The 17,054-nt window shown below is 45.9% G+C and overlaps 1 protein-coding gene across 2 annotated transcripts in view; it reads right to left on the bottom strand.

Annotated features, from left to right (window-relative positions):
* Positions 1 to 17,054, bottom strand: part of ADCY9 (adenylate cyclase 9) — a 98,202-nt gene that overhangs the window by 8,845 nt on the left and 72,303 nt on the right. For both annotated transcript variants that reach the window (XM_006130610.5, XM_006130609.5), the window contains exons 7-9: positions 14,207 to 14,366; positions 11,331 to 11,479; positions 2,543 to 2,584 (exon numbers count right to left, since the gene is read on the bottom strand). In XM_006130610.5, the coding sequence (XP_006130672.2) occupies positions 2,543 to 2,584; positions 11,331 to 11,479; positions 14,207 to 14,366 (351 nt within the window). The remainder of the gene's footprint in view (positions 1 to 2,542; positions 2,585 to 11,330; positions 11,480 to 14,206; positions 14,367 to 17,054) is intronic.

Below are 17,054 nucleotides of genomic sequence, written 5' to 3'. Positions count from 1 at the left end.
AAAGAACTGATGAAGGGCTGTGGCCACTTCACCTTTTATGCCCTCATATGGGAGCACGAGGCAGCACAATGCACACGGATAGCTCCGGCAAGACACTAGAAGAAAAAAATCCAGTTTAATGCACATGAGGCACTCCCACCTAGAGTGGGCTCCAAAGACACGTTTGAAGTAGAACACATGATCTGACTTTTAAACATGACCAGTACTGCTCTCATTTATAGCTTGCTGGCGCGTGGGCATTTGTCAGTTTCTAATCATTTCCTCACTGAGCTTGTTTCCAATGTAGATGTCTCTAAATACTAATATTAGCCTTGCTTTTGTAATGACAACAATTCACTCCCGGTCTGATAAGAGAATTCCTTTAAGAGGACTGAATTCATCCACAAGGCAGAGAGTTCGTATTTCAAATGAGAGGATACATGATCTGTCCTGGATCACAGATCTTTTGATCCCCATTGTGACTACAGTGAAAATCAGCTATGCAAAAAACCCACAGAACTACCCTGAAGGAGGAAATTACTGAAGTGATGCCCTTATCTTGAAAATCAAATCTCTGAAAATGTTGCACATAATGGTTGTACAAAACTGGTTACAACTATGATTTATGATCTAGCATAACTATAGTTGCAAGAAGTTAATGAAACAATGTTTATTCTTTTAGTTTGTTTACCCTGTGTATTTGACAATATGTTACGACTGAGTAATTAACAAGAGCAAAATTCATTAAACAAAATAAACTTTTTAAACAAATGGAAAGCAGAAAATGCCCACCAAAACCAAAAGCTTTACACATTTCTTAAAGCAGCTTATGCATAAAATTCAGAGCTAGCTAAGTTGTTTGCTGTTTAAAGGGTGTACTAATAGAAAATGGAATTTTAAAAATTGTTAAACTGTGTAACATAATGGCTGCGGTTACAGCAGAAGTCCTTGGAAAAACTGTCTGACTTGTTACAGAGAGATCACAAATATGGGATACCTTATTCATGCTTGTGAGGGTGTCTAAGATAGACACACACAAGTGCATGCACATGCTTATTTTTCAGTAAAGGAATGATCATTTGGAAAAAAAAAAGTAATGACAAGCTTCTCAGGGTAAAAACCTGTTTGGATATCTGATTTCATTAGGCTCCTTTGAAAATCTCAGCATTAGAATCTGTTCACATTTTTATCTATCATAACTTAAACATTGTAATTTTAAAAGTAGCATATTTTCATACTAGGATCATTTCTCTAACATTAGCTTTGTTATTTGTAGGGACATTATCAGTGTAAGACTAGCCACTAAAAGGATGAACTCATGTTTGCCCTTGATTACACAAATCAGAATTATTTTTAATGATTAACAGCCAGCTAAGTTCTCTAGTTTTCTAGTGCTCAGGCATCACTATCTGCAAGCCACTGGCAGTTCTGAGCTACAGAAGTGCCTGGCTAATTCCATGAACTAATAAGGAAGACCCAAGTTGAGGAAAATATTCTGACATTACTTTCCAGTGGTCACAATGCCTATATTTTCTGTTTTAAATTTGGATGTAGTCTATTGCAACAGCTTGTCTTATAGCTCATCCAGCGTTTAATGACATTCTCTCTCACATACACACAAATTCAGAATGCTCAAAAATCTCTGCACTAGGAGAAATAATAAATTAAGTGTACACTATAACTGGAAAGCACAACTACCATTCTCAGATCTCAGAAAACCCAAGCCCAGATGAAACGTTTTCACAATTCTCAACTTCAGTGAGAGCAGTTGGTTTTCAGCACCCAGTGATAAAATCATGAGCGATGGCCACACTGCAACAGTGACAAGTAAACTGCCTCTGTACAACTTTCACTTCCTAAGGGGTCATTAACAAAACAGGCTTTTTTAAAAACCAGGAGGCTATGTTGTCAACTGAGCTGAATTGGGAGCTAGTCTAAATTACAGCAGCTGGCTGTGGTGCCCATGGGATCACTTGTCAACTATGAATTGGCAGACTGTGCAGCCGTGCTCTGCCCTGTCTCCAACAAACCTTCTAAACTGGAGTCAGGGACAGTTCCTACCCTCAGGGAATTCTCAGCTGAGCACCTGTGGGTAGATTCCAGCCCCTATGCACAGCTGAGCAGCACAAAGAAGCTGGACAGAGGGACAGAATCTGGCCCACAATCTGTGCATACTGTTTCAAAAAATGGTTACCACTAGAAGAACAAACACTATAATTTATCTGTCACAATAACTCTCCATTTCCCAGAAAACCAAATATGCAAGGGGGAAGCATTTTGCATTTCAGCATCAGCGTTGTTGATTTCCTTCTATGGCATTTGTATAGTTAGTGTGCTTTCCTGGGTACTCATGCAGCACAGACACAACTTGCTGAATCCCTGTAGGCTGCAGTGCATGCAAAGCTTTACACAAACAGTGACTGAAAACAGAGTCACATACAAACACTGTTAAGCTATACTCTGAGTTTAGACAACTTCTTGTAAAGGATAATGGTAAAAAAGGAATGCAACAAGAGGTTTGCCACAACATAGTAGAAGCGGACACTGTACATGTAAAGCTTACCTAAAGTTCTGTATTGATTCTAGGTGGGACGTTTCTATGGAGCTGCAATATAAAGGCATTAAAACATTAGAAAGAAAACAAACGGATTATGCAAAGCAACTTGACAATACTTTAAATTAGTTCAGCTGAAATGTTTAGTACGTAATGAACCACGATCCGCAATCTGTCTTGAACATGAATTTCAGACAAACTTTGCTTGCATGTGACTTAGCGGTATCTTTTGCTTGGGAGTGGTAGAAGCAGAGAGATGATGATCCAAGTTTTTCCGACTAAGCAGAACTGGAAGTAATGCAGGCAAGGCGATGGCTGGTAAAGGCCACTTTCAGATCAGTCCCAACCCTCACACTTAACTTGAGCTATAAGAAGAGGTGTGTTAGGAACACTGAAAGGCAATTACTTCCCAGTCCTCTTGGACCAACTTTGTAAAAAATGACAAGAGGAGAAACAGCCTCTTTATGACAATGCCAACTCAGAGACATTTTGAGTTTACTTGCATTCCAAACTCTTCCATCAGCAATTAGAACAAAGAACAGCGAGGCACACAGTGCTCAGTGACACGAGCCAAGAACAACTACCACCCTCCAATTACTGTTTAAAAAATGCGCAAGAATGGATCTGTCTCTGGTGTATGAAGAATTGCCATTACTGTGGTGACAAAGCATGATTAACACCATCGACATTACAAGAAAACTAGCTGTTACTAAGGTTTTCAAAAGAAAACTCTGGGGGGCTGTGATTTAGACTTTATGTTCTGTTTTTCACTGTTATTTCTAGCCATTGTTTCACTAGATCCAGGATTGCGAAGGAGAGTGTATTATTTTGGATATGTATTTCCCGTTATAAAAAAGGGACAAAATGCTCTGCAGTTACTGTACTTTGTCCATTAATGGTCACTGTTTTACAAAACACAGGACAAAATACACTATAATTGGGCTTGTTTGTGTCTTATATAAAATAGTCCTGTGCTGCAGGGAGCTTGGAGACGACCCACCCCAACAAACTCCAGAGGCATGGTGTTTTCTGGACACTCCCTATCACAGCAGCTGAATCCTCCATAGATATCAGCCCCTGAAACTATGTTGGCTGATATGTGAGTAAGGACATCTTGTCAGCCTTCTGGAATGACCAGCAACATGAGCCTTGTTCTCAGTTGAGAAGTGGGGGAAGAGGAGATGGCAGAGGGGCCAACAGACTTGCTGGGCCCTCTGGCAAGCTGGGAGAGACCAGGGCTCCTTGCTCCTAGAAGAGGTGGGGTCTTGGGCAGAAGGAGAGGAGCTGGGAGAAGCCAGCCCTCAGTGCTGCCCAGAGCGTGCCACGCCACCCAACCCCAGCCCTCAGTTGCCCAGAGTGCAGTAGCAGCAGCTCCTGGAGCTCCTGGAGCTCCTGGCCCTTTTAATCATTGGACCCTGGGGCAACTGCTCCCTTTGCCACCCTTGTTGGCGAGCCTGGGAAAAGGTTTCCTATATTCCCCCCCCTCCCCATGCAACTCTGCAGTGCTTGGGTACAATCTGACCAGCTGTTTGCACCTGGAATTTTCTCTAGAAGTCAAAGCTAGTGAATTAGACACAAAATCTAGTTTTTCCCTTTTAATTTGGTTCTGTAGCAAAATGCCACCGGTATAGACAAATGAGATGTGTCTTGTCTCAGTCAATCAGCCAATCAAAATAAAACATTTTTCACCTCTGGTTAAGAACCTTCTATTGCTTTTTGCAGGCACGCTCTCCAGTGCAACAACATCTAGAGCTATAAGCAAATTAGATTATCCTACCGTGTGTCCCTAACACTACCCTCCCAGCCAAAGTAAAAGCCCAAGTGGGCCTTCCACCAGGGGGTCTGTGATAGTACCACTGTACCACAGAGAAAAGTTAACAGGTAAGAAACTTGATTTTCTCTTGGAGGGAGTGCCCCAGGCAGAGACAGATAGGTAGCAGCTCGTCCAGCTGCTGGAAGGTAAGAATCCAATAGGTGCACTAAAGAAGGAACAAGGATGGGATGAGATCAAAGGGAAGAGGAGACGGAACCAGACATTAATAACTGGATTGTTTTCATTAAGGCTGTCAAGAAACTAAACATCTGGGCAATGAGGAGGGGTCAAACTGACAGTACTTGTGGAAAGCGTGTGCCAAGCACCTGGTCACGCCATGGTGCAGCTCATGGATATATGTCCCATTTCTGCTCAGGAATGGGAGGCAATTGATCATTCCAAGCTAAGGCGGCACAAGAATGGGTGAGTTCACTGCAAAGTCAGATCCATCCAGAGGCAGTCAATCTAGAGAGTTTGTGTCCATTATTGGGACCCTGGAACAGCATCACTAGGTAAGAGGCCTACTTATACTCCGGTGCAGCCTAGAAAGAAATTCATTTGTGCCCTGTGGTGAAGTCAGAAACTTGGATGAGATGTTCTTATTAATGAGGAAAGTTACAACTCAGGCAACAAGCTGGGACATGAGCAAAGAACTGCCTTTTCCTTCGTAAAAAATCTGGGAAAATTACAGGGAAGGGACACTCACATCCCCACACAATTAACTGTGGTAATGGCTTCTTAAACCACTTTCCAGGAGAGAATGTGAGAGGCAGAGAGGCAATGGAATAAAGATCAACCACCTTGGGCTGACAAAAAATGATAAATAAGCCGCTGAACTTGAAGAAAAAGGCACAAGGTGTGATGATACTGAAGGCAGATCTTGAAGGCGTGTCTGACTGATCCATCCACTAGCTACCGGGACTTGAAGTAGTTCCAGATTCTCCCGTGCTACCTGGACAGCTGTCAGTAGTTACTGTGGAGAAGTCCTGTAATAAAATTATACTTCAAGGACATGTTAGCACATTATTCACATTCCACTCAGGGACTTGCAGAATGAGAGAAAGAGAAGGTGCCTGCTTAATGTTGTCTTGATGGTTGACTTCAGTTCTGAGTTCTTTCCAAAGGGGGCCCACTTTTCCTCCTAGGGCACTGGTATCCATCCCTGTGCAAAAAAGGGTCTATTAAAATGTGCTTTTGTTTACTAGATCCAGATCTGAAAACCTTGGCAGAGATGTGGAGAATGCCTTTGATACATCTTGAGGGGATTTGCTTTGATGAGTATGTAGCGTGGCCATCAGCTTCCTGCACTGTTTGGTCCAGGAAAACTCTGAGAAGGAGGTAAAAGATTGGGCTCCAGTGGGAGGCAGTCAGAGGCCACTGCAGAGTTACACTTTATGATGAGAGAGCCAAAGTTTGTGGTAAGAAACTTTGTAAGCTTCTGAAAGTGTCCAGTTTTAACAGTGTGGGTGGACAATGGGAGAAACAACCTTGCAAGAAACAACCTCCTCACTGAGAGCAGATTGCTCAACAGGGGAAATACATAAAAAGCTTGAACTGTACGGGAGTGTGGTACCATGTCGGGAACCCCCTCGATCCTGCACCCCCCGTAGCAGCCAGATGAGACTCAGCCAGCCAGTAGAATAGAAGGGGTTTATTGCTTCTCCAGGATACAGCACAGTGTAGGCTACAAGAGTCAGGGCCAGGATGCCACAGACCCCTTGGGTTAGGGGGTCTATCCCCCCCTCAGCACTCAGCTTAGTCTGTTCCCTTCATGTTTCCCAGCCAGAAACTGCCTCGCTCCCAAACCCTGCCCCCGCAGCCAGGTGTTCGTCTCTGCCTCCCTCCCTTTGTTTCTCCCCCGGGGAAGAGTTTTGTTAACTGCCCAGGCTGGGACCAGGTGTCTGGACCAATCCACATGTGGGCGAGTCAGTGGGAATCACACATCACAGCGCAGGGGAACCCCGGGTCACAGAGCAGACAGCACCCCCACTACATCACATCTCTCCCCCCTCCGAGAGCGAACTGAGCAGGGTCACTCCACTTGTGACCTGGGGAAGTTTGGGCCCCCTGCCAGGTAAAGCTGCAGCGGTGACACTGGTGCTCCCCTTGGCTTGGGCTTGCCACAGCGGTGCCCTGCAGGAGCTGACTCCCCCATGTGCAGCTGCTGCACAGCTTTGAGGGGGCTGGCGCGGGCCCACTCTGTGGTTATACCAGCCCTTCCACTTCCCTTGGGCTCTGCCAACAGTCTCTCCGGCCGGGCCCATCAGCTCAGCAAGCTTTCCCAGAAAGCCAGGACATCCTCCACCCCCGACTCTCCATTTGGGGAGGTCTCACCCTCCCATAACTCACTCAGCAAGCCCAGGGGGTCCTGGCCCCTTCTGCACCCTGACTCGGTTGGGAAGAACCTGGCAGACCCTCGGGGAGCCTCCCTGTGTGCAGACAGCAGCTGGGGCAGGTACTTGTCCCAGTCCTGTGGATGCTGGTGAATGAAGGCCTCCAGCATCTGCCTCACAGTCCCCTGGAACCTCACCAGCCCGCTGGACTGGGCAACATACGCTGGGGCCCAGGTGAGCCGGGCCCCGTGCTTATCCCACAGGCACCAGAGTGGGGCCGACATGAAGTTGGATCCCTGGTCCGTGAGGACCTCCTTGGGGAACCCTACCCTGCTGAAAATGGCCAGCAGTGCGTCTGCCACCGTGTCTGCCTCGCTAGATGGCAGAGCCACGGCCTCGGGGCAGTTGGTAGCCAAATCCACTGCTACCAGGATGTATTTTTCCCCATCCGGGTGCCTGGCTGACAGGCCCCACTACATCTATTGCTGCCTTCTGGAAAGGCTCCCCTACGATGGGCTGGCACCTCAAGGCAGCTTCCCCCCATCCCGGGCTTTCTGCACCCTCTGGCAGGAGTCAAATGTCTGGCAGTACCACTGCACAGTCGCAAATATCCCGGGCCAGTAATAGGCCTGAAGCAGCGTCAGCTGGGTGCCCCGCTAATGGGACATCATGGGCCAGATTCAGCAGCCTGGGATGATATTTTTGGGGGACCACCAGCTGCTGCTGGGACTCCCACATCTCCACCTTCCCTGGGGGAAGCCATTCCTGGTTCAGGAATCCCCTCTCCCACAGGAATCTCTCCTGGCAGCTTCTCCCCAGGGGCTGAGCTGCGCCAAGGCCACTCCAGTCCCTCAGCATCTGCAAGGAAGGATCTGCCTGCACCTCAGCCTGGAATTCTGCAGCTGGGGCAGGGACAGGGACCTGTCCCCCACTCCTCTTGCCTGGGTCTGGGGCTCTAGCCCTGCTGGGCCTCATGTCTGCTGGGATGGGGCCCTGAGCCCCCGGCAGGGAGCCCTTCCCTGGGTCAGGGTTGTCAGCCCCTCGCTGGACCGGGCTACAGGTGGTGACCAGGACCCTGTGGGGTTCGTCTGGCCATTCCTCTAGGTCATTCCCCAGCAGCACCTCTGTGGGTAAGTGCTGGTGCACCCCACTTCCTTGGGGCCCTCCTTGGCCCCCATTTCAGACACACCCAGGCTACAGGCACCTTAAGCGGGGTCCCATCTATGCCCCTCAGAGTCAACCGAGTGTTAGGTACCATGTAGACTGGGGCTACTACCTCGGGCCGGGCCAGCGTCATCTCCGCACCCGTGTCCCAGTAGCCTGTTAGCTCCCTGCCATCCACCTGCAGGGGCACAAGGCACTCGCTCCACAGGGGCCGCCCTACCCCCAAACCCAGTACTGCCTCCAGAGGGACAGATCTCCCAGGGAAGTTGGCCTGAGCATCCTTCCCTTCACTCTGAGCTGAGGTTTGCCTGCCGGCCCCTGCCTCTAGGGTGGCTTGCCCTTCCCCCAGCCCCAGCTAGTTAACCCTGGAAAGTCTCGGGTTGTGGGACCTGTCCTGGTGCCTGGGGCACTGAGCCCTCCTGTGGCCTCTTTGCCCACAGAGATGGCAGGTTAGTTCCAGTGGGACCCTTCAGGCAGTCTCTATCCGGGCCCTAGCTGTCTCTCTGGGGGGGGCGGATGGCTGGTCCCTGTCTCTTGGGCTCACCCCGTAGGTGACTTCCTCCATTGCTCAGCTGAAAACCAGTCTCTGCATGATTCCCTTTTTCTCTGGGTCCAGCTGTCTGTGAACACGTCTGGCAGCTTCAAGATCTCTGGCCTCTGGTCCTTGAGCCACAGCCTCAGGCTGGGTGTACACGCTTCATAAAACTGTTCCAGCATTATCAGCTTAAGCAGGTCTTCTGCGGTCTGGGCTCCGACCCCGTACACCCACTTGCAGCAGTATTGCGCCAGGCAGGAGGCCATAGCTACATAGGTCTCCCGTGGCTCCTTCTGCATGCCCCGGAACTTCTTCCTGTACATCTCAGGGGTTAGCCCAAACTTATGCAGCAGGGCATCTTTGACCCGTTCATAATCACCCTGCTGCAGATTCTCCAGCTGTCTGAGCACCCCTGAGGCCTCCTGATCCAGCAAGGGGGTGAGCTGCTGGAGCCGGTCCACTGCGGGGGATCTGGTGTAGTTCACAGTCCCACTCAAAGGAGCTAAGGAACCTGTCCATGTTCCCCATGTTTTTACATTGGGCCAACACGAGCTTCTCAAAGCGTGTGGCCGCCCCGGGTCCCATGGGGTCCTCCCCACTCACCACAACTGGGGCTCCTTGGCTTCTCCACTCTGCCATGGCCAGCTCATGCTGCTGCTGCCTCTCTCGGTCCTGGTGCTCCTCCCTATGATCGTCTAATTCTTTAGCCTCAGTTCAATCTCCAGCTGCCGCAGCTCTGCTGGGATAGACCCTGCTCTGGATGAACCGTTGCTGGTGGAGCATGGCCTGGTGGGCACCGCGTCTGTCTGGTGGACTCCAGCCCTCCCTCTGGTCTGAAAGCCTGGGATGCTCTCAGGAGGTGTCTGGCTGCTCCCTGCTGGGACAGGATCCAGGCCCCTGGACCGGTCTCTCTCTTCCAACTGGGTAATCAGCTGGGCCTTGGTTGCTTTCCCTATGGCCAGGCCCCTCTCTCTGCATAGCCGTACAAGATCTGCCTTCAGGAGTCGGGCGTAGGCCATCTCCCCGCTGATTCCCGGGGCGTAGACTCACCGACCGAATGCTGCAGCGCCCCACAACTGCTAGGAGTCACTTCACTCTGCCTCTAGCATGCCTGGCTCTTGCACTCCCCTTCTTTCTACTGCTCCTTGTCACTCACTGCTGGAAACGCCACCCATGGGGTGCAGTGCATCCCACCCGACACCACTGTGGCAGCGTTTCAGGGACCCTCCCCTGATCCTGCATCCCCGTAATGGCCAGATGAGACTTCGCCAGCCAGTAGAATAGAGAGGGTTTATTACTTCTCCAGGATACAGCACAGTGTAGGCTACAGGAGTCAGGGCCAGGATGCCTCAGATCCCTTGGGTTAGGGGGTCAATCGCCCCCTCACTCCTCAGCACTCAGCTTAGTCTGTTACCTTCATGTTTCCCAGCCAGAAACTGCCTCGCTCCCAGACCCTGCCCCCAAGCCAGGTTTTTGTTTCCACTTCCCTTCCTTTCTCTCTCCCCCGGGAAGACCTTTGCTAACTGCCCAGGCTGGGACCAGGTGTCTGGGCCAATCCACATGTGGGTGAGTCAGTGGGAATCACACATCACAGCACAGGGGAACCTCGGATACAGAGCATACAGCCCCCCACTACATCACAGGGAGACAATATGATTCCATTCTTCAAGTGGTTATACAACCTCCTGGAATCCTCTGATGAGGAAGAAACAGACAGAACATGTCATGAAGGGTCCTGCTAAAAATCTGAATCTCTGTCTTCTGTGGGGAAACATTTTTCTAGAGTAAGCTGCGGTGTCAGGTTCAGGGATTTCTGATGACCTAAAGCCAAAAATAAAACCCTGGACAGAAGTCAAGAGGGGGTGAGGACAAAAGGAACCAGAACAAGTCTTGAAGTTTCTTCAGGGATTAGAGCGTTCCAAACACGAGGGAGAAGGGAAACGGAGAAGAGCTGGGTTATACATCCTTAGTCAAGCATCCCTTGCATTGAGAGGGGCACTTTCGTATAGGGCACATCTACATAGAAGCATATTTTAGAATAACTGATATTACTCTGAAATAACAAAGAGCACGTCTATACTGCAAACCATTATTTTGAAATAATGTTGAGCTGGAGGACTTCTTACTCCGACTCCTGTAACCCTCATTTTATGAGGAGTAAGGGAAGTTGACGGAACAGTGCTCTTCATTCAACTTCCTGCTGTGCAGACAGCACCAAAAGCCCAATTAAGCTATTTCGACTTAAGCTACGCAACTGATGTAGCTGAAGTTGCATAGCTTAATTTGAGTTTTGCCTTGCTGTGTAGATGTACCCATAGATACAGGAAAAGGATTCTAGTATTTCAGACTGATCTTCCTACAAGTCATGGAGATCTCCCAGATGAATCTGTAAGATGGTAATGATGAAGAAATCTATGGAGGTGGCCCAAAACATGGCAAACTCATCTGGATTCAGACCTGCTCACACTGGGAAATGATGGCGGCGAACCCAAGCAAATCTTGAGTAAGTGCAGTGGAGCACACATGCAACCTAGTCACATGACAGCGGGCTGATGGTTTCCATGGTAGACAAGACAAAGTTTGATTTTTCTGACTGGTTTCTCCATTTCTCTTACTCTTTCTTCATTCTGAGTTATAGCTAGGGCAAGGACAAAATAAGCCATGATGGCTGATCAGCCAGTGACATGAACAACTTCTTGAAGCAAGGCAGGAAAAAATGCAAAATTAACCTACAGGGACCAGAGGAAGGGGCAGAACCATGTGCAAATATCCCTCATTCAAACTGGCACCTCCCCATCCGACTGACAAGGAACAGAACAAACCCCATTTGTCTGTACCAGAGGCTTGTGCTCCACAGAAACGAACACTTCCTATTTTGGACCCGAACGTGTTAAATTTACCTTTAAATCTCAATAGGACACCTTGCCTACAGCGATAACATGCAATGCTCACCTGTCTGGACATAAAGAGATGTAGAGCAAGATGAGAAGCACCGCTCCTACAATAGTGGCCAACAACGATCTCATCCAGGAGCTAAGCTGGCAGAAGTTACAGTACTGGACAATGGTGATGAGAATCGCACAACACATAAACATGGTATACTGCAATGAAGAGAAAGAATGACAGGTTAGCCTGTTCTTGTCCGGTAGAGCCCCTACACATATAGATCCCAGTGTAAATAAGGCATTTAATTATCTGAATGGTGAGAACTCAATTTCCACTTTCAAGAAAATGATCCATACCCTAAATAATCATGTATATTGCCTTTTCAATTAACAAACAGCACTACACATCTAGAAAAGTTCTTGCTGTCCAAAAGCTAGTAAGCTTCCACCATAGATAATTTGTCATAGTTTTCAATAGTAAGAATTCCATCTTCAGTTTACCTTTGTACTCAGTTCCTCCTATTCAAGCCATTAAGTTTGAGCATCCACAGATTACCATCATATACTCAATTATGCTCCTAAGGCTACTCATTAAATCACACTGGTGTTTTAAATTGGATATAAAATTATACTTCCGGGTTGAAAACATAACATCTGTTGAGTCCCAGAAACTCTGTCAAACTAGCTGGCCCTAATAATATATTTTGCAGGATATTATTATTCCACTAAGTGCTGCACTCAACATGGATAATTATTCCTTTGAGGAACAAAAGTGGGCAGAAGTTTAACAAAATGTTAATTGATGCTCTGTGAAACTGGTATTTGTGCCAAGCTAATGGGGTGGTTCTCCATTCTTCCCTTCTGTTCCAAGTCTCAAATCCTAGAATCTCAGAAAACCTTCCATTAGGTCTTTACTAGATAGGTAAATTGAAGTACAAAGCAGAGGCACTGTGAGAAATATCTTAATTTCTCCAGAATGCCACACGGCAATAATCAACTGCTAAAGTCCAGCTTACGTGATGTACTAATGAGGGCCGTGTTAGGAAAATCAATGAAGAGACAACATTAATTTAGTGAATGTCACAAAAATGTACTGCAGGTCTTACTCTCCTTAACATCGAGTGTGCCGCTCTCTATGGATTCTGGTGGGTGGAGTGGGACACCATTGCTTTGCTTTACAATTGTGTTGAAAATCTGAAAAGCTTTATTATGTTTTCTGGGGTACCACAACAGTTGAACTAAGTAGCAAGGCCACATTATAATTAGACACACAGTTTATCCACAAAAGGCAAACTAGTAAAATTTGCATAACTGACATTTTTTAAACCATGCTCACAGTTTTTCAATAACTAAGAAATAGCTAAGCTGATTTTTTTTAAAGTCTGTACATAACCTCATTTAAATTTATTCTTTCCCCCACTTTCAAGTGTCCTAAAGTGGCAGGGCATTGGTGCTCACATCAAGTGAAGCCCCAGCATGAAGCCAGCCTACAGAGGGTCAGGAAGTGTCGTGTTTTACTACGTATGCATGGCTTTGGAAAGTTTTTTTTAATTATTATTATTTTACATAAAGGGAGGGTATATAATGCTATTAATTAAAAAAAACTTTGCAAAACCATGTCATAGTAAAATATGGCACTTACCTGACCCTCTACAGACTGGTTCCCTTTTTCCAGAGCTCCATGCTTGCTGCAGCATCACCGAGCACAGGGCCAGCTGGAACATCTCTTGGAGAGTGAACCAACAACCCACTGACTCTGGGGGACCTGAAACAGGACCAAAAAAGGAAGGTTCATGAACAGTTATGTAATGAATACTATTTCTACTTGCTAGTATGTGGGGCATTCAGCACATACGACCTAAAATTAAGAGGGGACGAGGACCCACAAATTCCGTTGTTATTTTTACTGTATTTTCAAAATATTTAAGAGGGGCTCCAGTACTAGAGGGAACAGGCCTATGCAAAACAAGCAGAAGTCAGGCCCAGTGTTACTTGGGTTTTGTCACTGTATATATGATAGGCTGTTCTCCAGCAGTCAAAAGTGCTATTCCAGGTGTCTTCGGTACTCCTGCCTAAACTGCAGACACTGAATTCCAGAAAAATCTCTGGTCAGGGAATTAATTCTACCAGTTCCCCAGGACTATCCACACAAAGTTACCCAGAGTCTCCTACAATTCTTAATAGGACATGCCTTCTTACAGCATCCTTTAACTCTGCAAATAGAGCCATTTTTTATTTCAGGGTTCCCTTTCCTTAACTTTGATCACTGCCTCCAGACTGTGTCCACTGCTGGGCAGCCAACTATCACTGCCTCTCTCATCTATCTTCCGGTAGTCCCACAAAACTGATTGGAGTGTGACTCAGTTTACCTATCCCTGTTGCAGGCTTGTTGCTGTTCCTTGAACACAGCCAGTTGCCTCTGCAAAGCTCCCAGCTCAGGACCCAATAATTCAGGAACAATGGTTGGTGTAATCTGATCCTCTATTCTCTGGAATGCTCTCATCTGACTCTTCTAATCAATGCAGAATCTGTGGGCCTGGCTCCCCCACCACAGTCTAAGACTAGCACACACCTCCATCTTCCCAGGGTTTCAAGCAGGCCAATATCCCTCAGCATCTCCTGACTGTCCCTTAGGCTTACCTCCAGAGCAGAATGGAGTCCTTTCCGGACGCCTAGCCCTCTAACAGGCCCTTCCCAGACAGAGGGAACTAATTTTATTCTCTTTCCTACCTCTTCAGCTAACCTTTCTCCTCTTTTAAATCTATCCCCTCCCCAGGTGCACACAGTGAGACTACCAGCCCTCTCAGACTCCTTTTGGTGCCAGCGTGGGCTGCATATGCCATCACAGATTCACAATTCTACAATCGGTTCAATTAGGAATAAAAATTCATCTTTAAATGAAAAAAAACCCATAGCTTTAATATGCTGGACACATTCACTTACATGCATGTTGGTTTCAAAGTCAGAGGTGAAATGTGAAAAAACTGCAAGAGCTGGGAGGGAAACTAGGATTGCACCGATGAAATGTCGAGGCAGCCAGCCAGAAATCACCTCCAGCAGGCGCTTAGTACAAATCATCACCTCCTCCAGAAAGAATGCCATTCTGGAACAAAAATTAAAGCACAAAACAAGATTTTTTCCCCCCTCTCTAATGCATCACTTAACCAATCTAATTTATCTATAATATGGTCAGTCCAGTTAATGTTGCATTCCTAATCAGAGTATAATTCCATGTTATTACTCACTCATAACTTCCTGAAACAATCCATCTTTGGCAAAAGATGATTCTTTTTTTTTTTTTTTTTTTTAAAGTGCTTGAAGAAAATCTCTTCTATAACTTGGAAGATATGAGTGTGTGGAAAAATAACATTTTTCCCCATTTACAAAAAAAAGGGTTATTTTATAAAGTAAATAGTTTTGTAAGTAAAAATATTATTTAAAATAATATTAAGAGCATTGGAAAAGTGAGAGTGTGCATAGAGAGCAAACAACTCTGTTAATTAGTTAGCTGCAGACTTGAACACAGTTTGGGCAGATGCTTTTCTAGCATTTTGAAGTCGCCGGAACTCGCTTTCCCAAAGCCAGACAGCTTGACAGAAGCTGCCCTCTGAAATCCACAGCAATTCTTCTATAGCATCAGGCTCAGTTCCTGCTTAATAATGAGGAATGGGAGGAGAGTGTGGGCTCATAGCCGGCTGCCTCGTGGCTGACTGGATCAGTAGGACCTCGGTACATAAAAAGAGGTCGTGCTGAGCACTTTGGGAGGCCAGCTGGCAGCTCACACACTTTGCCAGCAGCCCATTTGCATCTGCTATTGCAAACGCCAATGTGGCTGGCACTGCACAAAGCACTCTTGAGGGAGGAACGGTCCTTACCTCAATTGCTTACATGTTAGAGGCCCAATCCTCTCAAGTGCTGAGTGAACCATGTGGGGAAGCAGAACACTGTGTGGGGAAGTTTATCCCTATGAAACACAGGACTCCTTTTACTCTGATTTTTTATTAATTGAAAAGAAAAAAAAACAAAAAACATGATAGTTCCCAGGGGGAAAAATATACACAGGAGCTGAGGAGGCACAAAACTATCAGTTATTAAAGAAAAGTGAAAGAAACATAACTTTCAAAACCCACAAATATTAGTTAGTCTGGAAAATCATAGTTGATATTCAATTTAAAATTAGAAAATTACAAAGTAGTATAAAAAGTTAGTTGGCCAAACTACCTAAACTTTGGCCCTGCATCGCACTGCCCACAGAACAAACGGCGACAAGGAGAGAGTCCTGTCCACACAATACAGAATTTGACAGAATCCCAAGTGATCTAACTGGACTACCGCATTTTTGGTGGTACGCTAATTGTGCATCACTAAAGCATTCAAACCCAAGTGCATCTGTTTTTAAATTGCTACCTCACACTACTCCTGCATTCTTTAAGACCACGTTCAGTTACAGGAGAGAAAGAGACAGACTTTTTATAGCTTAACACCAGGAAAGACCATATTTGGAACCATAGCTTGGGAAAATTCACCAAGTGTATCAGATTTTAACTGTTACAAAGTTTCATGTGGTGAGACTTACAGTTACTATACCTGAGACTATTCATATTTTAGAGACTGAACAAAAATTAGGTAGCCCAATCATTGGGGCAGAGGTTCACTTTAAGTATCACAGAAGTTTATGTCAAGTACTAAAGCTACATACCCTTGAATTGCTTAATTCTAGTGGCAAGCAGTGCAAGTAAAACAGATTTAGGATCCACTGGAACAGGATGAATAGTTCTGGTTAAAAATTCCTTTATAAATGTTTTCATCTTAAATACTAGACGTGGTAGACATGCGGACTGGGGGGCTGGTGGAGCAGAAAGGCAGAACTTACATTCTTGGGGGACTCTAACACTGTGTTTCCATACTTTTTAGGGAAGTTTTGTTTGTTGTATCACTTTAATTTCAAGTTGCAGAAGTAAACTTTTGTGGTTTTTGTGAGAAAACGACAATATCCTTTTAAGGGGGTGAGCTGCTTTTTTTTTTTTTTAAACTTCAGCTTAATAAAGCTTTTGTTTCTCTGGGAATGCATACAGCACTACAGATAGAGCCAGAGTGAATTATGGGTAGGAAAAGGACGAGGAGGGGAAAATTTGTAATATTCCAGTGCCTCATAGGAGGGAGCTAATCGGCTTTTTAAACTCCAGTGGAAATTGGATTTTCCAGTTTAGACTAACAAGTGTTTATCCAAGAAAAATATATAACTACAAGTCTTTACTTTACATAGTAAATAAAGATATTTTCCAACAAAGAGTCTGACAAGAGAAAAAAAATGCAGAAGGCAAAATAAAACAAAATACAGCTGGTCCCCGAGTTACAAATACATCAACTTACGACTGTTCGTAGTTACGACCAACTCCCATTAAGTGCATTACAGCTGGTCCCCGAGTTATGAACGCGATCCGTGCTTACGAACAGCGCGGTCACATTTAAATGAATGGGGTCCGACTTACAAACAGATCGAGTTATGACCAAGTGTTTGGTATGTAACTCGTTCGTAAGTTGGGGACTGGCTGTACTCAAGTTATATACAGGATTATCTTAGCTTTATGCCCCTGGAGTTAATGGATAAAATCCCAATGACTTCAATGGGAACAGATTTAGATTAATGCTGAGAACATTGGAGAATCCCACCCTAAATTTATTTATCTGAAAATAAAATTAATTTCCTGACAAAGTATTATTATTATTAAATTATTAAAGTTTATGAGGGTGGAACATGGAGAGCTGAGAGTGAAAATTCGGCCCCCAT

This window comes from Pelodiscus sinensis, chromosome 15 (genome assembly GCF_052426305.1).
Source record: "Pelodiscus sinensis isolate ZL-2025 chromosome 15, ASM5242630v1, whole genome shotgun sequence".
In the NCBI taxonomy this organism is placed as follows: domain Eukaryota; kingdom Metazoa; phylum Chordata; order Testudines; family Trionychidae; genus Pelodiscus; species Pelodiscus sinensis.
Note: the sequence above shows the minus strand (reverse complement) of the source record. Positions and strands in the feature narration are given on the sequence as shown.